The sequence below is a fragment of the Hypoxylon trugodes genome, assembly GCF_022578975.1.
Source record: "Hypoxylon trugodes strain CBS 135444 unplaced genomic scaffold F4822scaffold_5, whole genome shotgun sequence".
Taxonomy (NCBI): Eukaryota; Fungi; Ascomycota; class Sordariomycetes; order Xylariales; family Hypoxylaceae; genus Hypoxylon; species Hypoxylon trugodes.
Genome location: NW_026250020.1, coordinates 117,329 through 140,578, shown reverse-complemented (window position 1 = coordinate 140,578; position 23,250 = coordinate 117,329). Strand labels below are relative to the sequence as shown.

Genomic DNA, 23,250 nt, shown 5'->3' with positions numbered 1-23,250 from the left:
CATTTACTACAATAACTATACTTCTTTCATTATTTCTACAATACCATACCATACAACACAACCCCTGTAAACCACGAAGATGTCGAGCAGGCAGCTAAGAAAGCTGCAGAAGCAGAAAGAGCTTCAACAACTCTCAGCACAAAGCCCCACCGAAGACGATGAGTCGAGCGATGACGATAAACCTGCGAAGAAGCCAAGAGCAAGCATATTCTCGGGTTTCGCGGCTCTCGACGGCCAAGATAATGATGGCGACTCTGATGATAACCGTGATGAGAAAGAGGACGAGACGGTAGATCCTCTCACAGACACTCCCGCCGAACCTACATCGGTCGATACGTCTAAAAATTCGGCGAAGAAGAACAAAAAGAAGAAGAAAGCCAAGAAGCAATCGAGCATGTCGACCAAGACCGAACCTCCCCTACAAACCGGGTCGGATGATATTGACCAAGCCTTACAAGAACTCGAGCTCTCTAAGAAGAAGGAACAAGAAACAAATGACGAAGCCTCCCCTGCGAAGCCCTATGAACGAATATGTGAACTTTTAAGCATCAACACACACCACCTTAAAGTAATCAACGAGATGAGAAATCTCTTTGGTCGGGATGCTATTACAGCTGCTCAGAATGATGAGGAGGAAGATCAAGCACGTTCGAGACGACAAAGACAAGGCTTAATACAACAAGTAGATATGGAAACCTTTCTCAAGGCATATCCAGGGAAGAGCTTGCCAGAAGTAACATTACGCCGAAATCCCTTTTTGGCTGGAAAGGAATCGTGGCCACGTGCATCTACAGAAGGCCTGACTATGAGTCGAGTCAAAGAGGAACAGGAGGCCACTATACCCGGAGTTGTCGAGTTCTGTTTTACTCACGATGCCAGGTACAACACGCTAGAGAAGGAATTCTTCGGGCTTGTTCAGATGTATGACCCTATGCGAATAGTGCACTTCCTGCACGCACACCCGTACCATATCTCTAGCTTGGTCCAAGTTAGTCGAATCGCAAAACAGGACCAGAACTCAGCACTTTCTGCAGATCTATGTGAACGCGCCCTTTTCACATTTGGCCGAGTTTCATTATCTGCTTTCCGACAGAAGATAGAACAAGGGAAGGCAAGACTATCGTTCAACCGACCTGAGAACAGGCAATTCTGGCTAGCTGGGTATCACTACCTCAAGAATCTAATCATGAAAGGTACTTATAGAACAGCGTTGGAATGGGCCAAGCTTCTCTTTGCCGTAGACCACTCCGACCCTTACGGTATCATTCATTTCATCCACCCACTTGCTATTCGTGCACATGAATCGAAATGGTTCATTGACCTCTGTGATTCAGAGGTCTTAGATAATGATCCGGCAATCCAGTGTGCCTCATACTACATCAGACAGACTCTCGTCTTAGCTAGGCTACAACAAAACGACGCGGCCGGCGCTAAGGCACTGTTGGCGGAGGGTATTCAGCAATTACCTTGGCTTTACAGCCATCTCTTCAAAGCACTCAATTTAGACGTCCCCAAAGCGGTATGGGGTATACAGCCACGAAATCGAGCCGAGGAATTGCACACAGACGTCTACATCCACCAAACGAAAACACTCTGGGATAATGCCCAAGTTATCTCGCTCCTGAAGGAGACAATGAACGATGCAAAGAGGGTGGATATCAACGACACAATGCCAATCGTCCCTACGGTACCGATTAACTTTGCACGTTTTACTTACTTATTGGAGATTCCCTCGTTAATAAGTCTAGTACCGCGTGAGTTGTTGAACGCGGATGCGAATTGGGAATTCGATCCCCTCCCACCCCCTATTGACGAGAATATTTTCTCGCATGAGTCACAAGCAAATCCGTTCCACCCTCCGTCGCGTGAAGTACAACGCGGCACTGGACGTCCCGGAAACCGTCAGGATCTTCAGGAAATATTAGTTCAGGCGACGCGGCTCGGAGCACCAGAGGACCTTCTACAAAATGTTCAAGCTGCGATACTTCGGACACCCGAGGGCGATGGCGTGGAAGACGGCGATAGTGGGGATGAAGATGCCTGGATACCCCCGGAAGTAGGGGTTCCCATGAGGGGATTGTATCGGACGCTTGCGGCGCTGCTTGGTCGTGCTACTGATAGGGCCAACGCCAGCTCGAACGTGGATCCTGATAATATGCCTCATATACCAGGTGGCTTTCGCGATACGGAAGACGAAGACGGCCATAATGCTGATGCTGATGACGAGACTGATAACGACATGCCAGGGCTGATATAAATCAACATTACTAAGCCAAAGTTGCGAAAGTGTGCACGATGGCGAAGGGCATATGAATTCGATGCCTATGTTGTATGCACAAGTACCTAGGTATTTCAGGGCCATCTGCATCATGGGTTCCTGCAGGAAATTCATGCGACGACAGGGAAGACGAAGATCATGAGGCAATCAATGCATAGGATGAGTTTCGTTTCTTCGAGGAATTTTGGGTTACGGCTACCTACACACGCATTGCAACCCTGTATTCTATGTATAGCTATTTAAGGTACCTTAGACTAATAAAATGGTAATACAACGCCCGCTACTTAATCTATTCTGCCTATGTCTGTCTATGATTCATAGTTGAGCAAGTTTTTACAATTGAAAAGGTGCGGCAGTCAAAGAGGGTTTCACGCCTAGAAGGAAAAGAAGAAAAGAAGGGGGTAGGGGTTCGCTAAGAAGAGAATGGAAACTTGCTCAAGTTTCATATTAGTCTACACCAAACTTCGAGGTTGACGTTCTCTGTCAGTGGTAGCACGCGACGCTTAGGGTCATAGGTGTCGCACGTATTGTTACAGTTTTTCATACTGTGACTATAGGTATGTCTCCCCTTAATTCCAGTGCTTGTTGGTGGACAAGTTAGCGTGAAATACAGTACATGGTGGATACGAGACAACGCGCCGCACTGTCGGGATAGGTACTATTTCCTATTTGGGCGTTTGAGTTCTTTGTGCGTACAAACCGTAGCGGGGTCTCTCGGAGGGAGGGGTGATAAGGAAGGGGAAGGCGTTATTAATCCCGCTCTTGTAATGGAATAGCGCTATTTTAGGTACCCTACGTTACGCCTCCGTTAGGCTGTTTGTTAGGTACTGAAGGTGCTAGAGTTAGAGATTCAAGTCACTTCTAATCGATCACGACATTATTAATCCATTAATCCAGAACAAACTTTTGTGACCAACCCATCGCCCGTGCCACCATACCCGAGAGATATTTAATATCCATCCTCCCTCGTTCTCCTTGCTGCCGTCTTGCATTTTCATCTGCGTCGCATTTACATCCATATCCATACATACGTACGAAGACGAACATCGGATCTACAATCTCTCATTCTGCCAAATCAAAACCAACTGCGCATCTCATTACCCCGCCGACCCGCGCATTCGCATTCATATACCCCTCTATTTTCCTCTTTCGCAACGCCGATACATATTTAATATTTTCGCAATGGCCGACTCAGAGCACACATACAAGTTCAACGTTAGCATGAGCTGCGGAGGTTGCTCCGGTGCTGTCAACCGTGTTCTCGGAAAGCTAGAGGGTAAGTTTTCGTGCTATTCTGCTTTCTTTACCGCCATTTCCCGATAACTTGCGCAACACCGAGGGTCCCACGGTTTCGCTCCGAAACTGCGGTAGATCATTTGGTTACACGATGCGCATAGCAATCAAGTGAGGAATAGTCTTGCTAACAAGAATGCGATAAATAGGTGTCGAGAGCTACGATGTCTCCCTCGAAAAGCAGGAGGCCATTGTAAAGGCTAAGCCTGGTCTAGACTACGAAACCGTCCTGAAGACGATTAAGAAAACGGGAAAGAAGGTCAACTCGGGTAGCGTTGACGGCGAGTCTCGCAGCATTGAGATCACGGAATAAAGAGATAACACTGGTTTGAGACGAGAGACTTGGATCGACCGTCTATGGACTGAGATGTTTTCTCTTCTGTCCCGCTTATGAATATGGAATGATCACGAATCAATCAGGCGTAGGAAATATGAAAGTCGAAAGGCTCGGCTGGGACTTGATTTATAGCCTGCTTTGCTTACCTTAGCATAGCATATACTCGATTTTATATATATGTTGTTTTCTGCGCCAACAATAGAACAACAAGCCTTTGATGCGGTTTGATGAATTATATTGTCGTCTATCCTCTTCTATTTGACTATGTGTGATGTATAGGCTGGCTGTACACTTGTACATGAATATCCAGAAGCCGACAGTCTGTATGAGTGTAACTTGTTACATACTCAGGTATATAATCATTACTTGGAGATGTACAAAGTGTTCTTTTGTGTGCATGTGATGTGAACGATGTCAGCGACGCCAGCAATTGCCAATAATGGACGATGGTCCTCCGTTCGCCGAACCAGATCAAGCAAGCTCGTGTACTATCCAATCACCCACTGAGGCCCCTGAACCGCAGCGCACCTACCTAGGTAGGCATGATTAGCCACTAAATCTTACCTGCCTAGGTACCTACAGAAGGCCCTAGCTCTAATCGGAGATCGCTGCAGAGAACCGGCCGAGACCTTCCATTTTAGGACAAGCTGCTTGTATCTTGCGCTAGGTATATAGGTTATTTTTTTAAGCAATCCCAGCATCTCAGCACTAGGAAATCGGCATTCTAAGAATGTCTAACATCTCGATTGGTCTAGTGGTCAGGATACCTGCTTGTCATCTCAAGACAGTACGCAGGTGGCCGGGGTTCGATTCCCCGATCGAGAGCATACTTTTTCTTTTTGTATCTTTTCCACCTTTTCGATCAGGTGTATTTTTATCTTTTTAAAACTTGGAAATCCAATGCCAGAGTAAGAGTAAGTCTATACAAACAATACGAACGAAACGAGTATGATTTACTTCCTCCTTTAAACCCCTGGAGTACGTTCCAAGGCGGAGTATGTAATGTTCTTTCGTATTTCGTTCAGCTCATGTAAAATCGGTAATTACACGGGCTAGTCACACCGAAGAATATCTTGTTGGTGTCCTCATACATCATGACGACGGGTAAATTTCCGCAGCGATAGTTATATGATAGGTCATTTGGGGCTGTTACCGCTATTTGAAAAGTATGTAATATTCCTTTCTGCGAGCTGATGATTTGGAATCCTTCCCAGAGATAAGACATCTATGGAAATTGGGAAAGCCGCGGGGAAGCGGACGGAAAGGTATGTATATCTACATGCGGGAGTATTCCGACTTTTGTGGCTTCAAACTAGATCGATTTATGATCACTTTTGGTTTAGTTAGATACTCCGCCGTCAACCCCGACGATCGATCGTATCACCCTCTATCTACAAAGGTACAGAAGATTCATAGATCTCACCCAACCATATAGTAGATAGCTTATAGTGGTGGCTAGTTTCCGTACCTCACTAACTGAGCTCGGTATTTTTGACTTATTATAGCTAGACTCACATAAAATTGTGAGTAGTTTGTGCAAACCAACACACATGATTGTCATCGAAAATAAATCCCTAAGACACATTTGTGGAAAAACTGGTAGGTGTGTAGGCAAGTGACTTTTGTTACGGTAGTCATCTTCTTGGAATATAATTAGAAACAAGAGCGGGCGAATGGACGAGACAACTAGGGAAAAAATTCAAGAGCGGTTAGTATCTAGTCGAATGAATATAGCCGCCGGCTCGACGGAAAGCTTCACTAAGTCAAAAGTCCAATAGCTACCCTTCCAAATACTTCTTTTCCCATAAAAGATCCCCACGGGGTCAATTCTAGCTGTCACCTCGGCCAAAGAAGCCCCGGAATCTGGGATAGATCTTGTGGAGATGGGTATTTTCATTGCAACAGAACAATATGCTACTACGAACAACAAACCATGATTGGCCAAAGACGTCTTGATATTGGAACATAACGCGGATGATGGAGTCAAATTTGGGTAACGGATGTATAAATTTACTTATGTGATTGGGCGTTGTTATGAGGAACACTCCACGAGAGCTCTCGAGAAGCTTCGTTAAGCTAGGCCATGGCGAACGGCAGTCCTCTGAATATAGATACTTATAACCCGGTTGTAGGGCCATGCATAGATACGATCGTCATGTAGTTGTATAGAGTAAACTTCATTCTCAATAGCGACGATCCCTAAAGTTGTGACGATGGCGTTTTCTAACTTCTTACTGTCTGTTATTCTTCCTGTACTTCTCTCGGCGGTCAGCGTACAAGCCCACGGCATCGCTAGCGCCATTGTGATAGATAGCACCTTGTAAGTAAAGTGGTAGACATAGATTCTTTATCAGACCAGCGTAGCTGACACTTAGACATAGCTACGATGGCTACAATCCGAGTTACCAATACAAAAGTCCCCCTCCTACGGTAGTTGGCTGGTCTGTTCCGGATGACCTACAGTAGGTGGTTGCTATTATACTCATTATAATCAACGAACTGTAATAGGACTGATAGTGGAACAACACAGAAACACATTCATCGCTCCAAACCAGTTTAGCACCCCGGATATGGTATGCCATCTTGGCGCCAAACCAGCGGGTGCGGCTGCTCCCGTGAAGGGCGGCGACATAATTGAGGTGCAGTGGACGCCATGGCCAGCTTCGCATAAGGGACCGGTCCTGGATTACCTTGCAAAGTGCGACGGGGCTTGTGTGAGTTTTCCTAGAAGAAATACCTTACTATATTTCGTGTTGGTAGCACAAGATCTATGGGCTGACTGTCTACAAAGGAAACCGCCGACAAGGCCAAGCTAAAGTTCTTCAAGATCGGGGAAGCTGGATGGGTGGACAAAGCAAGCGATTTATGGGCGGCCAACGTGTTAACCAACAATAATAATAGTTGGCTGGTACGAATTCCTGAAGATATTGCGCCCGGAAATTACGTCCTACGCCACGAAATCATCGCGCTTCATGCCGCTGCGAACCCCAACGGTGCTCAGAGCTATCCATTCTGCTTTAATCTTGCTATTGACAGCAAAGGCACTGCAGCACCTGACGGCATCCCCGCAACTCAATTTTACAAGACTGATGACCCGGGCATCAAGTTCGACTTGTTCTCACACCCAACGGCCTACGTGATCCCTGGTGTAAGTTAAGACCCGACATATACTTACTCGTTTAGTATTCGTAATGTTGCATTAAGGCTGACTGCTTTGAAGCCGAAATTGTATAGCGGAGCACTCCCAGTTAGCCAGACGAAACCGGCTGCCATCACGGCCACTGCCACTGGTGTTTACGCCTTTACTGCAGCTGCACATGTTAGGGCGGCGGTCACTACTACAGCGGCCTTAGCTGCCGATGCTGCGCCGACCACATTTGTAGTTGCAGCAAAGGCGGTGTCGCCGGCGGTGCCTCAAGCAACCCAGGCATGATGATATCGGTTGGTTTGTAATAACCAACTGCGAAATAGGAAAAAAATTGGTATTTATGTAATGCTCACCTAACGCATGATATGATCGCATAGTGGATAGATGTTCGTTGCTGAGTTAATACTTTACTAAGCTATTCGTAGTTGTAATATTCAAGGACCTTTTAAGCCAAGACGTAAGAAGATGCGAGCCTCGATGCAACGTTATACCTTCATTATGTGGCCCAAGTGCCGGAAAGACGTCGAGATTTAGTTAGCCTCGCTGGCTAAGCTTTTTTTCTGAATCGTTTATAGGAGAAAATCGTCGCGCAGGTGCATCATCTCCATCGCAATTCGCACTTGTTTCACCCCGGATTCGGCCATGATACGAAGGGTAGCGGTAGAGCGGGCTGAGCGGTAAGGGTTGTTTGTTAGTTTGTGAGTTGAGTTAGCCCTGTATCCAGTTTTGATGTCAAGGGTAGCGTCGTTTTTTCATGAAAAAAGTCCTTCACATAAGTACCAGTTTGCCCTTTTTTCCTTTTCTCCATCCTAGCCAACACGTGCGACTTGGTTACTTAACTGGTCCGGCTGCACAGATTATCGGCCGATATACTCATTGCGGTCATCGAATATCCGTGCGCCAGGCATACAGCGGACGGAGGTTGCCTAACCCTACTGCAACCTCGTTAATCATGAAACGGCGGAGAAACGAAGGAGAGGAAGAATCGCCGTGATTATCAGGCTTTGAAGAGTAGATAGACCATCATCTCGGAAATGATGATGAACCTTGGCGTGATTCCAAGTAGTAACATGAATCGGCCGAGTCAAGCGAGACTGCCGGACCAAGAGGGGGTCAGGGACCTTTTCTGTGGTCCACCCCATGGCCCCCATACTTTTGTAGATACGACTACGGAATACGTATGTACCCCTGGCCCGTGAAGAATCCTTGGCGTCTTTTCGATTAGGTACCTAAGGATGCCAGGGAGAAAGACTAGGATCGGATCACGTGCCACGCTTATACACTCGGTGGAAGTTCTAGACTTGTCCCAGGTAGGCATCTAGAAACAGCACACTGCCGTTGACAAGAGTGGAAACGGCGGAAAATCCCTGACGACGTGACTCTATGCCGGACTACCTTTCCAAGTTCTAACACCGACATGTCTTAGGCCGTTAGGTGGGAGGATTTTTCGTCAGTTTAGATTCTCGTAAACTAGCGCTTCGTCTTTTGTTATTGTTCCCTAATATCGTCACTACGATACGATAGGCTATAGTCCGAGGAGGTCTAGTCAGTCAGATGTTCCATTTGATGGCATCTAGACATATTGACTGACTGACTTCCTCCGTCATGATCCGGGTTACCTGGCTTGGCTTCGATTAAATCCATGAATCCACTTGTTCGTCTATTGTTCAGTTCATGCAGCCGGCTGAACAACGGCTGCGCAAACAAGCCCTAATGGACCACGGGAAGTCGCCGGCGTCGACCAACAGCTTTCAAGGTCCCGTCTATAACTTTATAGCATCTTCCCGAAGCGTCAAACGTCCTCGCCCGGTCAAAAGTTGCCTGGAATGTCGGAAGAGAAAGCTCAAATGCGATCGAGCTTCGCCATGCTCCCAGTGTCAAAAGACACAGCGGGAATGCCGCTATGCGGCCGAAGGCGAGGCGGTGAGTCTCAGCGATGGATCAGATGCAGAGGGATCCGAAAGGACTACTAAACGAAACCGCCCCGCGCCAACTCCAGGATCTGGACCGCGCGATAACGACTACGTTTCTATGCTAGAGGATCATGCGGCTAGGCTTGAACGGCTGGAAAGACAATTACTATCAAGAGCTTCATCTATCGCGGACTCTGGCGGCGCTCCCACCCAACGTCCCGCAGCGTCCTCACTAACGCTTCGCGGCCTATCAGTGAAGGGAGGACTACGGACGCGATTTTTTGGGCAAAACAGCACGCGCGTTTTGGTCAATCTTGTGAGTCATGAACTAATTCAATAGTTCCTCAACATGGCGTTGAGTGTCTCAACTAATCCAGTGCTAGTTTGACGAAGCGAAATCATTTATGATCAACAGAAACAAATACAGCGACATCCGGGAATTACTTCAGAACATCCAAAGAATTCACAAGGCTCTACAGGATGAGCACCGCAAAGTTACTGCACCGATCGCGGTATTTGTGGACTCGATGACGCCTATTCAGAAGCGAATGGCGGATGTGTTGCCAAGTAGGCAGGTTTGCGACACGCTCCTCAATATCTTCCTAACTGGAACCGAGACGCTCTATCGCATCCTCCATATTCCTACGTTTATGAGGCAGTATACCGAATTTTGGGCGGGTAATCCTCAACCCGATTCATTTCTACCACAACTCTTACCAATTTTGTGTGTTGGATACCGACTTGTCGGAGCCGGCAAGGGACATGGACACGACCGAGAGGGAATCCATATTCCGACCGCCACTTGTCTCGTAAGGACTTGGCTCGATGGCCTTCGGGGAAAGCAGCTGGTCGAATTTAGTACACTTCAGGCCGAACTCCTACATCTTATGGCACAAAGGATGATCAATCCGCAAAATCAAGAAACATGGACTCAACTCGGGTTGATTGTACGAATGGCCATGACTATGGGCTTACACCGGGATCCTTCTGAGTATGCGCAGAAAATATCGCCTTTCTGGGCCGAACAAAGAAGAAGAATATGGTATACTATACTCGAATTCGACGTACACATGTCTATGCAGTGCAACCTTCCGTGTTGTATTCGAGAAGATGATTTTACTTGCAGGCCACCTAGAAATATTAACGATGACGAGATTTATCCCGAAATGGTAGAGCTTCCCCCATCAAAGCCCATCGACCAACATACTAGTACGCGTATCCAGGTGTTTGTCGCTAGCACATTGCCTATGCGCTTCAAGGTTGTGGATGTGATCAATCGTACAGACAGTCTTCAGGATTACCAGCAAGTTTTGGAACTCGGTAACGAACTCGAACGGGTTTTCGATGACTTGAGATACATCGCGACGCCAGTACAATCAAACGATCCGAAAGAAACACAACGACGATGGATAAGACGAACCGCTATGGACATGCACTGTCGCCGACCTCTTTTAGAATTATACCGACCATTCGCCTTGAGCAGCGCAGACGTTCCGCAGCAAATCGTCACAGGGTACTTGAGATCGTCAATGATGCTACTTTCCTACTTGGACGAAGTAGACCCATCTGCGTCCAATTACCACGAACTCTGGCACATACACCAACTAATATTCAAACAAGAGATACTTCAGGCTGCTTTCAGCATCTGTTATTACATAAAACAAGCTACCAATAGCTCTGCTTCACCAGCACCGTCGAATTTGGAGTCGACCGGCAGATCAGAGTCTACAGAAGACTCGTACACACTAGCGTCGGAAAGCTCGTCTTTGCTATCCCTGCCACGGCTGAAGAATGCTGTTCAAAAAGTGATAGATAACCAGTGCAAAAGAATACGGGAGATCGGCACGGATTTGAGAGATGTGGTGGCGCTGACAGTCGTATTTCATACCTGCCAGGGTGGGACACCTGAGCAGCAGCGGGAAGCCATAAGAAATGGTCTGCAGGCTATATTAGATGCAGGTTTGCAAGCAGTCCATGCAAACCAAGTAAATATTCCCTCAATACCGGTGAGGAAACCTAACCTCCTACCCCCTAGTATTTTACTCACCATTCGCCAATAGATTGCGCCAACGGCACCGGTACAAATAAATACCATGCAGGCGGCTTCGGGTTTCGTCAATCCGATGCAGCCTTTTGTGGCGGCGCCAGATACCCCCAATTCTGTACGTTGCCCCCCAAATCCCGTTGACGAGAAAAGCAAATCTGATTTATGCAACAGTTAGCCGACGATTTTGCTGCTATGTGGGACATGGAATTTTGGACTCCTATCCTTAACCCCGGCCTACCTTGATACCTCCCATTATCCCGAATTCTCGATGCTCCGAATCCGAATAATCGTTCCGATACCATCAAAGCGAAGATTTTTCTAAATAAGCGAGTCGATGTAGGATCTGTCATAAATGCCTAGATGAGGCATTTTTATTGCAAATCCTATTCAAAATCAATAAATTGACGTTACCGAATTTAAAATCCACACACCATTTCATGGCTTACCGAGATACCTACCTATAGATATATCACGATCTGCCACCCGGGCAACTCCACGCCTTTCCTGATACGTTTTCCCGCATTATCGATCCCTTTTATCGAACGTTAGCGTTGTTCATCGAATAACACGGCATAAACGGGTGCAGGGTCATTGCTTGTTCTAAATGAAACCTGACAGCGGGCCTATTTGTATCCCTTTGCGAGATACTACATGTAGGCACCACGACGAAAAAAAGCCATCAATACTCTGATAGCGACGGTGTTTAGAGAGAACATGAAATTGCAAAAGGTGGTCGTAACGTATAGTATAAGAGAACATTCCGACGATGGGTAGGAGTTGTGTCTGTTGCGTTGCGTTGGCATATGCAGTCCAATGTGAAACTCCGATAGCATTCTCCGGATAGTATAGGGTCAAGTCGTAACCTGACCGAGTATGAGAGGACAGCCCATCCCTAGGTTATAACATGGGAATTCTTCACCCTTCGTCATATTTCTAACCACCCATTTAAATCAACTATTGTCTACCACATGGAAACAATAAGGATATGTTTCTTTCCAAGAGACCGTTCTTGTAGCTTGGCTGAATGAATACCCACTGAAGTGCCTGTTTGCTTTTTCACATCCTAGCATGTAACACAAATATTCCTGGTTATTCCAAGCCACTTGCAAAAATTTCATATCCGTTGCATATCTCGAATAACACAAACCCATCTCTGACCCCCACGTTGGCTTCCGACGTCCTGATAAGTACCTAGGTAGCTGATTAGTTGCCGTTGCAAATGACATCCATCTTTATCTTTAACTATTAATTAAAACTTAAAGACTCAAGAACTCCGAAGTCTATTTTGTATTACATAAGGTATACAAACACAAAGTAGTAAGCAAAAATAAGGCTATGCCATTTTAGGTATTGCCTCGGTTGAGTGAGTAGCTAAGCCTAGGTCCCGAGTGTGGGGAAATAGAACTAAGCTGGATTGACATAACAAACTCCACTTTCTCTCCACACATTCACGTCGTTCTTGTACCATCAAGGAGCAATTCATCGGACGTTGAAGACTAGGTAGTTCGGATCATGCGGCGCAGTTCAATTTCTACTTCATAATTGTTATATTTTCTATATTTCGATTGCGACAGCAGGTTTTCACAAAACTTTCCGGGTTTAATTCGACAACGTACTTCTCTTAGTGTTGTGTTCTCGTTACAAGTACCTCTTTAGTTCCACTTACACCTTCAGGCCTGATGCTGGGTACTCTGCCAATTTGGTATACCACATACATAGATCTTTACGAAGGCAGTCAAATTTCAAAATGCCGGCCAAGCAAAAGCAGCCAGTGTATGTCCTAGGCGTAGGCATGACCAAATTCATCAAGCCACGCGGCAAGGTCGATTACACGGAACTAGGCTTCGAAGCCGGTGTTAAAGCTATGCTGGACGCTCACATCAACTATGACGACGTCGAGCAAGGAATCGCTTGCTATTGCTATGGCGATTCTACATGCGGACAGCGTGTATTCTATCAATTCGGCATGACCCAGATCCCCGTTCTCAATGTAAACAACAACTGCTCCACCGGGTCGACAGGATTATCGATGGCTCGCAATACCATCGCTTATGGTGGAGCCGATTGTATCCTCGTCGTTGGTTTCGAGAAGATGATGCGTGGTAGTCTCCAGAGCTTCTTCAACGATAGGCAAAACCCCCTTGGCCCTACTCATAAGATGATGGGTGAGACTCGTGGCTTCACTAATGCCCCTGGCGCTGCTCAGATGTTCGGCAACGCCGGACGGGAGTATATAGAAAAGTAGGTTCAATCCAATTCCCTTTCGCAGATATAAGAAATATATCATAATTAACCGCCAACCACACTCTAGGTATGGTGCCAAGCTAGAGGACTTTGCAGAAATCGGCCGTGTCAACCACGCGCACTCTGTCCACAACCCATACTCACAGTTCCAAGATGTCTACACGTTAGACCAAATCCTTAAGGCGCCTATGATACACGAGCCCCTCACCAAGCTCCAATGCTGTCCGACATCCGACGGTGGTGCCGCCGCTGTACTAGTATCGCAAGACTTCCTAGACGCGCGCCCGCACCTAAAAGATAACGCCATCCTAATCGCAGGCCAATGCTTAGCTACGGACTCACCATCACTCTTCTCCCGCTCTGCCATTGACCTAATCGGCTTCGATATGAGTAAGCGCGCAGCCGAGACCGCACTAGGTGAAGCTGGGATTACATCGAAGGATGTCCAGGTCGTTGAGCTACACGACTGCTTCTCAGCTAATGAGCTTGTAACGTTGGACGCGCTAGGGCTATGTGAACCGGGGAAGGCGCATGAATTGGTGAGGGAAGGGGATATTACGTATGGCGGGAAGTACGTCGTCAACCCCTCCGGTGGCCTGATATCTAAGGGCCACCCTCTCGGCGCAACCGGCATTGCGCAGTGCGCGGAACTCGTCTGGCATCTGCGCGGATGGGTGAATAATCGTGCTGTACCGAAGACGCGGTACGCTCTCCAGCATAACCTGGGACTAGGTGGCGCGGCTGTAGTTACTGTGTATAGTCGACCTGATAGAGGATTGGCCCCGACACCAGCATTGGACTCCGTGGCAGTGGGTCAGAAGAATGGGCTTGGGTATAATCCCGCGGTCGAGGCGAGGGGGTTTGCGGCCGCGCAGTGCAAGAGTGTGCTTAGTAAGAAGGCGTATAGCTCATGGGCGTTGCAAGATACGGAGGAGAAAGTTACGGCGAGGTTTTGAAGAAATATGGTAAGGTACCTATGAGGAGATATCCCTTGTGTTTATTAAATTATGGGATGAAATAAGATATGTACTTTGTCTTGTTTAGTATTAGGCGTGGAATGTGTGTATTAAGTACCTATGGCGACTAAAAGTCCCTTACTGAAATGTTTCCCTCTCCAAATATATCGCATCATCTAGAGGTGTCATGGATGATAACATAGCTCACAGCTCAGTAACTACTGGAGGTCTCGATCCTAGAGCTTGTTGCCAACATTTGTAGGGGCCATAATACATCATGACCTTGGCCTCAACCCTTAATTTGAGGAGTTGTTCCTCATAGTCCCACGCAGCAATTCTGACGCTATTGTCCCACGTAGGGAGATTCTTTGCTACCATGTGCTGGAGCCGGTCGTGTATAGCATTAATTTCATCTTTAATGGTAGGACATGACATAACTGATCTAGGCGACCGCTCACTCATATACTTCAGCCCAAGCGGCAGGAGTCTTCGACGCTCCGCATGTAGACTTATATCATGGAATTCAGGCCATGGCACTGGCTCGAGGCCGGCGATACTCAGTGCAGATTTCTAAGGAGTTGAAACTTATCGGCGAGTAAATTTAATCGCTTGTCTACCTAGGTAGTGATGCGGTATCGAGGACTACATTCTGTATTTATGTACATAATTCGGTGTTTGATGGGTAATCCCTCTCGAAGACTTGTTTAAGATTATAGATCAAGACGACATCGAAATCCGGTCGGAAAGCCCGATATATTGACAATTCACGCCTGATAGATGTCTCGGGGTAATACACCTCGAAGCATGATTGGGCTATGCCCCGTGCTTCGCGACAAACTCGCATAAGCTTTGGGAGATCAGTACGGACTCTTGGCCCACGAGAAGTTTCCGGCGCCTGTACCGCTTCTTGTTGACTATACCATGGTTGGAATATCCGGCGTGAGGGCAAATTCCCAGATCAGATTCCGAAGCTCAGATGGCAACGAAGTAAACAGATTAAATTGTGAAATAGGTCTGGAATTCTGGACTGGCGTTTCCGAGACCTCTTTATTAGCCATTGGGCTAATGCTCGCGTGATACATATGCATTATGATGAAGGGCAATGAAAGTCTTTCGTCTCTAAGCTGCGGGAGAGGTAAGGGAGCTTGTTTCCTCAGTGCTGCTATTGTTGTTAGCAGGGAGATGTGTATTATAGATGGGAGAGGTGTCTAGGTACTTATAAGCTTTCTAAATCAGCTACTGCGGACGTAATGGCCGTCAATAGGTGCCTGCCCGGGTACCTAGGCATAGAGGTCGCAGCCCTGGTACTTAGGCACTTAAGGCACCTGAATAAGGGGCTGACGAGTACCTAGCAGCCCTAGGTAAGTACCTAAATAGGTGCCTACCCGCAGAACTTCATAATCAAGCTCTTGGACCTCTTTTCAACTTCGTTCATATTATGATTCTACAATTTAAGTAATCGAGTATAATTCTTAGGATTATCTCTATATCAACACTCCGCACCTAGAAAGATCCAGGAAATCATGCGGAATCTATATGCAGTTTCGTCTCAGCTGCCCGAATAATTATTCGACAACCACCTGCCGTTTCCCTAAATCGTACTTATCGCCATCCTTAAGGAAATAGAAAATAGACGAGCTATTTGGAAGATGTTTAAGATCGCTTCCTTCCCTTGACCAGAAACCTCCGTCGTAAAATATCACATAAGTGCCACGGTATACTTCAGCATTATTCTTTGACACTATAAGCGCAGTGTTCTCATCAATAGCAATTCCCAATAGCTCGGGCCGGACTTTGAGGATATCGAACATATCGAATTGGCGGTTTCGCACAAGCACATGCTGGTCGATGGCCACGTCCTTCACGAAACCAAAGCCTACCTGATGGTCGCCAACTAGGATCTGATTGTTGGCCGTATCGCCACGGGCAAGGAAACTTCCCTGAATCGACGCTCCTGCTGAGCTTCCGCTCACAACGCCGCCGCGGTCGAGCACCTCGTGGAATAAGCGCTCCGTGAGCGTACCCGCGTATGCATCGACTAAGCGCCACTGTCGACCGCCACCAAAGAACACACCCTTAGCAGTTCGCAGCGGAGCCGCGAACTCTTCCGTGTCGGCGACCTTTGGGTCGTAGGTATGGAGGACAGTGACGTTCTTACTGCCAAGCCTTCGGAAGGTACCCGCGGATGCGGCATCATCGTCGTATGTATCGCTTCCTTCAGCTGTAGGGATAGTAACAATAGGAGCATCAGGTCCTCCAGCTAGGTCGATAATGCGTTGGTAAATCGCATCATCCTGAGCGTTTCCTCCTATGATAACTAGTGTGCCATTCTCAGGCCCCACGTACGGTGAGCTCTGTCGCTCAGTGATGGGTCCCGCGAAGGCGAGAGCCGCTAAGGCTAAGACCGAGTTTTGAATCTTCATGATTGTTGAGTGATTGACTGTCCGAGAGAAAACCACGATTGATAAAGACGTTGGAATATAGGACTTCGATCGCCTTTTTATATTATTTCTATTGAAATGCTTCACAGTCGGTTGTAAAAGAAAGATCGATTATTTCCCCACTTCCCAAAACGAAACCTTCCTATTCCATCTTGATTTCGACGCCGACAACCAACCGGATCGCCCAATTCGATGTCGTGCAATTAAGAGTATATATCGCCATCTATGGCGCGCATCGCAAAGTGGATCGATTGTCAAATAGTTTGAAATATGTTGTAACTGCACCATTGACTAAGGAATCTCATCGCAGACTAATCAGGTATTTATAAGTCAATTAGGTCTCTGGCTGCCTTCATAAATACCTTTTATGAAGAATGAGAAATCAAATTGGATTCATATAGGGAAGGATTGTTGTCTGAATATCTGGGTTGGACGCTTCATGATAAATGTAACAAGTGAGGCTTTTGCGAATTAAGAAGTAATAAAAAAAACTCATTTGTAACTCTAGCCAGGTATCCTACTCGAGGTCTTTTAAAATTCAACGATGTAATAAGTATAAGACATACTGTAAATACAGCATCGAACAATTTTCACCATCTTCCATACAAAACATTTACTCGAAATTAAAATGACGGCAATTTAGCTAGATAAGTCTTCCAATACTAGGCTTTACCGGCAGCTAAGATGTAGATAGAAGCTGTCACTGTAACATATGTATTAATTTTCATTCATATACTAAGTTTCCCAATGGACGAAAAGTGATCGTTCTAGAACATGGCTCTATATGAAGATCGCGCCACATATATTGCAACGTAGATGGAGGGCTACTTATTCGGTACACCCTTAAGAGGGCTCTGTGTGAGAGGAGATTGGGTACTGGATGTCCTTATAAATTATGATAAGGATGTATGATCGAGACACAGCATATAAAGTAATTTTCATACAGCCTACGGCTAAGTAAGCGGCATAAAAAATAGTAAATAATAAAGGCTAAATGCAGATGCATACCTATCCGTACCAGGTATCAAGGCATTGTCTTGGAGTAGAAAAGGCCAAATATCCCCTAAAATTTCTTCTAGACATAATTCATTACGGAATCCAAGCTCAACTCAGGGCGAAATAAAAAATCATGTGTGGCTTCCAAGCTGGAGGTGCGGCGGTCTGCCTGTTCCTCGCGGGGCAGACAGCGCTGGCTAGCCCTACTCATTATCGACGAGCTGCCTGTGCCGACTTATCGACGGAGACACCTATCTGGAGGATATCAAATGCGGCCTCTTCGGACTGGCCCGGCGGTGGGGGAGGACGAGTTGAACTCTGGGCAAACCACATTCCTACGGGCGAGGTAGCCGATTGTGACGTTGAATACCGGATGAATGCGACAGACGGATCAATCGTCGGTTACGATCCCACGACAGTCATCACATGTACCAATTTCGGCACGGCGGCTCTGAACACGACCGTTCAGCTCGATATGGAAACGCTGCTCTTGACGATAAACAGCACTTGGGCTTGCGAGGAGGGAGGCGAGGCGAAGTACTCGGCGACTGGGTCGACGACATTGAACAGAGACACATCCCCAGAAGCGTGCCTGGTGGAACCGACTCAAGTTGGCCCCTCTACAACTTGCCCGATAGCCGACGCGGAGGTTGAGGGAAAACTTGAGGAATAGGCGTAAAGTGTCTTGGAGATGCATATCGAATTTGGGGGTCGCACGGCGGCGAAGAGTACCGATACCTACCTAGGTACCTAGGTAGAGACGCCCTTTAGGGGGTTGTTCGCTCTATGCGACATTAAAATTCCATCCTAATACATATTTTCGACGCTTACTAGGTGTGCTTGCAGCGCCGTATCGCAAGTTTACTCAATGTTCTAGATCCTCCACTTCGTATTTGACATTGGCTATATATCGTTGATAGTCGTCGGGCGCATTAGTGATTGGAATTGACTTGACTTCGTCCTTGGGTAATCGACGGCCATATGCCCTCCATAAAATCTACATGTAAATACCAGGCAGAGCCCTCGGTCCCTCCCAATCCCACCTATAACCTTGATGTCTTTCTGCCGGGGGGCTATTTAAAAACCAATTCATAAGCTCACAAGCTTCGTCATGCTCCAGGGTACTGAATCGTTTCCGCTCAGGGCCTGGGTCCAACCAGACTAATCCCTTTTGTATAGATTCCGCGGTCTCGGTCAACGATCGGTCCACCGTGGCCGGATCTACCATTGGAGCTGTAGTTTTCAAGAATTCCTTGAGTCCTGAAACCTGAAGATGCTCAGGCTTCACTTTATATCGTCGCTGTCGGCTTTGACGTGTTTTCTCGACGTCGACGAGTAAGCGAACAAATGCATATCTCACGCATTCTACCTTCGCCCCTTCTCTCAGTCTCCACGGCTGGCCCGGATGTTTATCCTTTGATACAAGGACGACCCAGCTACCCGGGACAAATTCCTCTGATTTGGCCCAAGTCACAACCGGGCGCACCTCACCACTGTTCGGGACCCCAAGGGATGATGACCCGATAGAAAAGGCATATTTCTCATTACGCAGCCAACGTAGAAATCCTGCCGCAAAAGCTTCTGGCTTGAGTAGCGCGTGCCCCATATAGTAATATGTTGGAAAATGTTTGCGTTGGCCGTAACCGGGTGGGGAGCGAACGAGCATGTAGTGTACGGGGAAGATATCAGGAGGCGGATGACAAATTGCAGGAAGCTCGTGAATGAGCCACAACCCACGGTTTAGAGCCGAGGAGAATGCGCCAGTCAATGTTACGTTACCATGTTTCAACACGTGGGGCCTCCTTGAAAGTACCTTGAAGAAGTTGATGCTATCTTCATCGACAGATCGCCTCGGCCCCTGGAAAAAATGTAGGTCTCGTAAGGATGGTGAATGAGATAGTGCATCTAGGATGTCGATCGTTGTGCCTTCAATCGCGTCAGTACAGAGACTGATAGACTTCACGTTACTAAGCTCCTCTGTTTGAAGCGCAAACCCAATAGCTTCCGCGGATATTCCCCTGAGTCGTACTAGGTCAAGATGCGTTTCTCTTTCATATGCGAGGCTTATCAATTGCCCAGTCGAGCGCGAACTGCCAAGCTGTGCCGAACACTTTTGTAGCCATCGCTGCAACAGGTTCTTGAAGTCAGGAATGCGCCGCGGACCATCGAAAATAGATATATCGAAATCGTCTATTGTTCCGGTACTATCAATTAGGGTCACAATAGCCTGATCACGAAGTGACTTAGTGACTCCACGGGTACTAGTGGCACCCTGTGGCCAAGTAACTGTCCATTTTAAATGTTAGTCGTTAAAACGATAGATATCATCACGATGGGTGGACTCACGGTCTACGAGGGCTTTGTCAATTATCGATAGTCTCTCCAGTTCCTTGGCATTTTCAATACAATAGTTAAACCTATACTTGGTCAAGAAGTCCGTACCGGAAAGTAATGGGTTTTGCTGGTTAATCTCGATCACATGTGCGGGGTGACTCAATAGGTCGTTGACATTGTCCCCGAAGCTCATAATACCATACCGTAAATGATCTAGGTCTGATATATCGAAGATGATCATGCCCTTTGCCTGGTCGAGACCTTTGATATATACGTGATCCAGGATTCGTGCCGTATGAGAAGGGGGGCCGAGATTTGAGCAAACTGCCAGCCAAAGACATGTTACCGTAAATGGAAACGCATGCATTTCATCATTTGATGTGTCCGACTCAAAGGTAGGCATCGGCTCATTGTGGGGATTTTGGTACAGATCGATGCTCATGGCCCGCTCAGCCTCAAGGTTGTAACGGTTAGCTGGGTCGGATAGGATAGTCATTAGCATCCAGCTTGTGAGAACGGCCTGCCTGCCACCTGGATTCCTGGAATGAACCTCCTGCGTAACAGCAGCGAGAGGACGATGTGTACCATCAACCTCAGTGACGATATAGTATTGCCAAGTATCCGGGGGGTTCGTATAGATAGGACGGACGCCCGACATAAGCTCAGCGGGATCGACATAACCACATATCCCAACTGGAGATCCATTTCGCTGAAACATTATTCCTACTTCGCGTTCACGGCAGCTACATTGGTTGTATGATGAAGTAGTGAAGTAGCTAGCAATTTATTCAAGAAAGTGGTTTCATTATTTCTGCGCCAGGCTGCGATTTGAAGTTGGGGTTGCAAGGAAAATGGGACTGTTGCCTACATGAGTAACCGGTAAGAAATCCCATTTGGTGTCTTATAGAAGCTACGCCACATAGCTACCGCAAATTCGCATTAAATTAGTAGCAATCAGTAACTTGAGGATTCTGATATGTAAGGCATGCCTATGATAGATTTCAATGATATTTTGATACTTTTCATTTACGTACCTCGGTAGATATTCTACGGGTAGGACTGCTTGAAACCCCCGCATTTTGAGCGTAGGACTATGCCCAAACAAGGCCCTGAAATGAAAACTCCGGCATTAAATATAGAAAGGGATAGTTTGAATACTCAGTCAAAACATCAATTATATGATTTTCGTAATTCGGATATGAGCCATATAATTGTCCAGAGTCGACTAATAGGACGGCCCTATGAACAGTCTCGGCACCATAGATTGGTGATTCATAGCCACGATTGTTCTTAGTCTTATTACTGACTGGCTCTTCCGTCAAGCAGATAAGAACAGCAACATCGCCAACCCATCAAAGTTGTTTTGCTATTGCGCCGCTCATACGTGGTATGGGTAGTCCGTTTAATAGGTGGCAGAAGGTTACGATGATATATCTATATGCACCTAGCATGTCTCGGAGAGCGAGGACATATCCGACTGTTTGATAGCCGTCTATCTCTTAGAAATGACCGACGGCATGACGTTGGTCCGAGTTGTCCGTTTGCCGGCACCCGACGGAGGTCTCTAGCCTCTCCGGCGGCGGCGCAGCTCTCTACCATGAGAGAGACTGAACAAAGGAATCAGCCAAGAGAGATCGTCGACTTTATTATTTAATACCAAGCCGCCAAAACTCATTGGAGTTCATAAGATCCAGCAATAGTAAAGAATGCTTGGCAGGTTGGCAGGGTGAGATCTTGTGTAAGTTGTGGCATATCATTCTTTACTGACGCCATATTGATTTCGAATTAAGTTGATACTCATTTCGCCTCTTAGATTGTACGTATCGGTTGATTGAATATACAGTAAAAATGACTGACATCACCTAGAAGAAAGAAGGCGTAGCAATGCTCTCAAAGTTGTGAGGATACAAAAAAGATAAGAGAAAGGCCTTACTCAGCAAATCCAGGAACAAGAATTTTTAAATTGCCGCTACTGGCACAGCCACCCCTATTCGCTAAAACGACGCCACCTTGAACTAGAAATTGCATAGCCACAGCCACATGACTAAACCAAAACAAGCTTCGAGATTGAATTTTAGATATCCAAATTTCGGCGATTTTAATATTTTCATCACTTTGTCAACCCCTTTCCTTTCTTGCGCCCATTCGTTCTAAGGAACCACTTATAATGCGACCTGGGCGCTGTCAGGCGAAGCTACCATGTATGGCATCTACTTAACTTGCATGATATAATTTTATCACAACACAGCTTGGTTTCGGTAAGTAAAGTCGGGATGTACTTAAGTACCTAAATTCTAGATAGGTATTCATGCATTCGAAGAATATACACGATATACACAGCAAACGCCAGCAACACGACTCGTCATCCACCTTTCGATTTCTTTAAGGAATTTGGCTAGCTAGCTACATACTGAGGTAGCTCTCCGGTTAGCATAGCCGAATATAACCCACCCCTACACTTTTCGATACAGCATTAGAAGAGTCGCCACACTGAAGACTGCCGATGATAATAGGGTGTGAGCTCTAGAATGGATTCGCTAGGTTTACTATGTGCGTGCGATACGATCGAACCTTCTTTTTTCTCGGAGTCCTTACCGATCTAGGTGAACTGCCGTAGTGGCCCCCGTTCAAAGTTGTGCTAACTCATCGAACTCCGTGGGGCCAGAGGGGAGGCTAGAAAACTTGAGGTCGAGACTAACAGACTACAGTGGGGAGATCTGCATCAGATTAAGGTGAAACAGCCTCATCGCCGTAGCTGGGAAAAAGTTATTTTTGTAAGTATTGGCTGCTTAGTATTATACATATTGGTATGTATGTACGTACACACAAATGGTGGTGTGTCAATTTACTGCTATGTAGGCTTGTTACCTGCATTGCACCGGTAGATAATTTCCTACTAAGCATGTTACAGATGATAGGTCCTGGCTTGGTCAAATGTTTCGACGTTTGAACATTTTAATCACTAATTAGAAATAATATGGATTATTACGGCATATTCCTTGGAACAAGGTATTTATTGATGATAGGATTTGGATCTACGCATAAAAATCACTCTGAGATGAGCGCCCTAGGATCGTCACAACCCCCCAACGCAAATCCTATATGACATAACGGAAGATACCGAAAATCGAAACAGGTTGAATTTCAAGAGTGTCACCCTAGGTAATTTTGGGCACGGCATTTGTTAAGCATTGTATTCTTCAAATTCTAGAACGACAATGTCGTTTCCCATGATAACCTAGATAGTTAATAATAGCTATTAA

General features: G+C 46.5%; 9 protein-coding genes and 1 non-coding gene across 10 annotated transcripts; 8 read left to right on the top strand and 2 right to left on the bottom strand.

Moving 5' to 3' along the window:
- Position 1: 1 nt before the first annotated feature.
- On the top strand, positions 2-2,594 carry F4822DRAFT_238217 (DUF654-domain-containing protein). Its single transcript, XM_051454253.1, has 2 exons — positions 2-2,347; positions 2,403-2,594. The coding sequence occupies exon 1, from the start codon at positions 80-82 to the stop codon at positions 2,255-2,257; it is 2,178 nt and encodes a 725-aa protein (XP_051313974.1). The 5' UTR covers positions 2-79; the 3' UTR covers positions 2,258-2,347; positions 2,403-2,594.
- A 469-nt stretch (positions 2,595-3,063) lies between these two features.
- Positions 3,064-4,261, top strand: F4822DRAFT_238206 (uncharacterized protein). Its single transcript, XM_051454252.1, has 2 exons — positions 3,064-3,554; positions 3,721-4,261. The coding sequence occupies exons 1-2, from the start codon at positions 3,461-3,463 to the stop codon at positions 3,882-3,884; spliced, it is 258 nt and encodes an 85-aa protein (XP_051313973.1). The 5' UTR covers positions 3,064-3,460; the 3' UTR covers positions 3,885-4,261.
- A 358-nt stretch (positions 4,262-4,619) lies between these two features.
- F4822DRAFT_402099 (uncharacterized protein) lies at positions 4,620-5,115 on the top strand. Its single transcript, XM_051457993.1, has 2 exons — positions 4,620-4,776; positions 4,816-5,115. Exons 1-2 carry the CDS (start codon positions 4,639-4,641, stop codon positions 4,858-4,860), a joined length of 183 nt encoding a protein of 60 aa, XP_051313972.1. The 5' UTR covers positions 4,620-4,638; the 3' UTR covers positions 4,861-5,115.
- F4822DRAFT_t77 lies at positions 4,649-4,733 on the top strand. The gene has a single exon. It is a non-coding gene; the product is annotated as a tRNA-Asp (tRNA).
- Positions 5,116-5,732: 617 nt separating the features above from the next.
- F4822DRAFT_238040 (glycoside hydrolase family 61 protein) lies at positions 5,733-7,576 on the top strand. Its single transcript, XM_051454251.1, has 5 exons — positions 5,733-6,228; positions 6,290-6,370; positions 6,439-6,622; positions 6,700-7,056; positions 7,129-7,576. The coding sequence occupies exons 1-5, from the start codon at positions 6,122-6,124 to the stop codon at positions 7,339-7,341; spliced, it is 942 nt and encodes a 313-aa protein (XP_051313971.1). The 5' UTR covers positions 5,733-6,121; the 3' UTR covers positions 7,342-7,576.
- Positions 7,577-8,769: 1,193 nt separating this feature from the next.
- On the top strand, positions 8,770-11,029 carry F4822DRAFT_437248 (fungal-specific transcription factor domain-containing protein; the record flags this gene model as incomplete). Its single annotated transcript, XM_051462398.1, has 2 exons — positions 8,770-9,285; positions 9,353-11,029. The coding sequence occupies 2 exons, from the start codon at positions 8,770-8,772 to the stop codon at positions 11,027-11,029; spliced, it is 2,193 nt and encodes a 730-aa protein (XP_051313970.1).
- A 1,734-nt stretch (positions 11,030-12,763) lies between these two features.
- F4822DRAFT_428817 (thiolase-like protein) lies at positions 12,764-14,216 on the top strand (the record flags this gene model as incomplete). Its single annotated transcript, XM_051460974.1, has 2 exons — positions 12,764-13,257; positions 13,328-14,216. 2 exons carry the CDS (start codon positions 12,764-12,766, stop codon positions 14,214-14,216), a joined length of 1,383 nt encoding a protein of 460 aa, XP_051313969.1.
- A 1,415-nt stretch (positions 14,217-15,631) lies between these two features.
- Positions 15,632-16,751, bottom strand: F4822DRAFT_402085 (uncharacterized protein). Its single transcript, XM_051457992.1, has one exon. The coding sequence runs from the start codon at positions 16,637-16,639 to the stop codon at positions 15,782-15,784; it is 858 nt and encodes a 285-aa protein (XP_051313968.1). The 5' UTR covers positions 16,640-16,751; the 3' UTR covers positions 15,632-15,781.
- Positions 16,752-17,212: 461 nt separating this feature from the next.
- Positions 17,213-18,488, top strand: F4822DRAFT_237910 (uncharacterized protein). Its single transcript, XM_051454250.1, has one exon. The coding sequence runs from the start codon at positions 17,787-17,789 to the stop codon at positions 18,324-18,326; it is 540 nt and encodes a 179-aa protein (XP_051313967.1). The 5' UTR covers positions 17,213-17,786; the 3' UTR covers positions 18,327-18,488.
- On the bottom strand, positions 18,489-20,801 carry F4822DRAFT_237909 (uncharacterized protein). Its single transcript, XM_051454249.1, has 2 exons — positions 20,000-20,801; positions 18,489-19,939 (listed from the first exon to the last, which is right to left on the bottom strand). Exons 1-2 carry the CDS (start codon positions 20,703-20,705, stop codon positions 18,651-18,653), a joined length of 1,995 nt encoding a protein of 664 aa, XP_051313966.1. The 5' UTR covers positions 20,706-20,801; the 3' UTR covers positions 18,489-18,650.
- Between the last annotated feature and the right edge of the window lie 2,449 nt (positions 20,802-23,250).

What these genes read in the sequence shown, in the direction of transcription:
- F4822DRAFT_402099 (XM_051457993.1), top strand. Translation starts at nt 4,639, where the DNA reads ATGTCTAACATCTCGATTGGTCTAGTGGTCAGGATACCTGCTTGTCAT. An exon ending in TTCCACCTTTTCGATCAGGT is followed by an intron (nt 4,777 to 4,815) that starts GTATTTTTATCT and finishes ATCCAATGCCAG; the next exon opens with AGTAAGAGTAAGTCTATACA.
- F4822DRAFT_238206 (XM_051454252.1), top strand. Translation starts at nt 3,461, where the DNA reads ATGGCCGACTCAGAGCACACATACAAGTTCAACGTTAGCATGAGCTGC. An exon ending in TGTTCTCGGAAAGCTAGAGG is followed by an intron (nt 3,555 to 3,720) that starts GTAAGTTTTCGT and finishes TGCGATAAATAG; the next exon opens with GTGTCGAGAGCTACGATGTC.
- F4822DRAFT_237910 (XM_051454250.1), top strand. Translation starts at nt 17,787, where the DNA reads ATGTGTGGCTTCCAAGCTGGAGGTGCGGCGGTCTGCCTGTTCCTCGCG.
- F4822DRAFT_402085 (XM_051457992.1), bottom strand. Translation starts at nt 16,639, where the DNA reads ATGAAGATTCAAAACTCGGTCTTAGCCTTAGCGGCTCTCGCCTTCGCG.
- F4822DRAFT_238217 (XM_051454253.1), top strand. Translation starts at nt 80, where the DNA reads ATGTCGAGCAGGCAGCTAAGAAAGCTGCAGAAGCAGAAAGAGCTTCAA.
- F4822DRAFT_237909 (XM_051454249.1), bottom strand. Translation starts at nt 20,705, where the DNA reads ATGTTTCAGCGAAATGGATCTCCAGTTGGGATATGTGGTTATGTCGAT. An exon ending in TGACAAAGCCCTCGTAGACC is followed by an intron (nt 19,940 to 19,999) that starts GTGAGTCCACCC and finishes TAAAATGGACAG; the next exon opens with TTACTTGGCCACAGGGTGCC.
- F4822DRAFT_238040 (XM_051454251.1), top strand. Translation starts at nt 6,122, where the DNA reads ATGGCGTTTTCTAACTTCTTACTGTCTGTTATTCTTCCTGTACTTCTC. An exon ending in ATTGTGATAGATAGCACCTT is followed by an intron (nt 6,229 to 6,289) that starts GTAAGTAAAGTG and finishes ACTTAGACATAG; the next exon opens with CTACGATGGCTACAATCCGA. An exon ending in CAAAGTGCGACGGGGCTTGT is followed by an intron (nt 6,623 to 6,699) that starts GTGAGTTTTCCT and finishes CTGTCTACAAAG; the next exon opens with GAAACCGCCGACAAGGCCAA.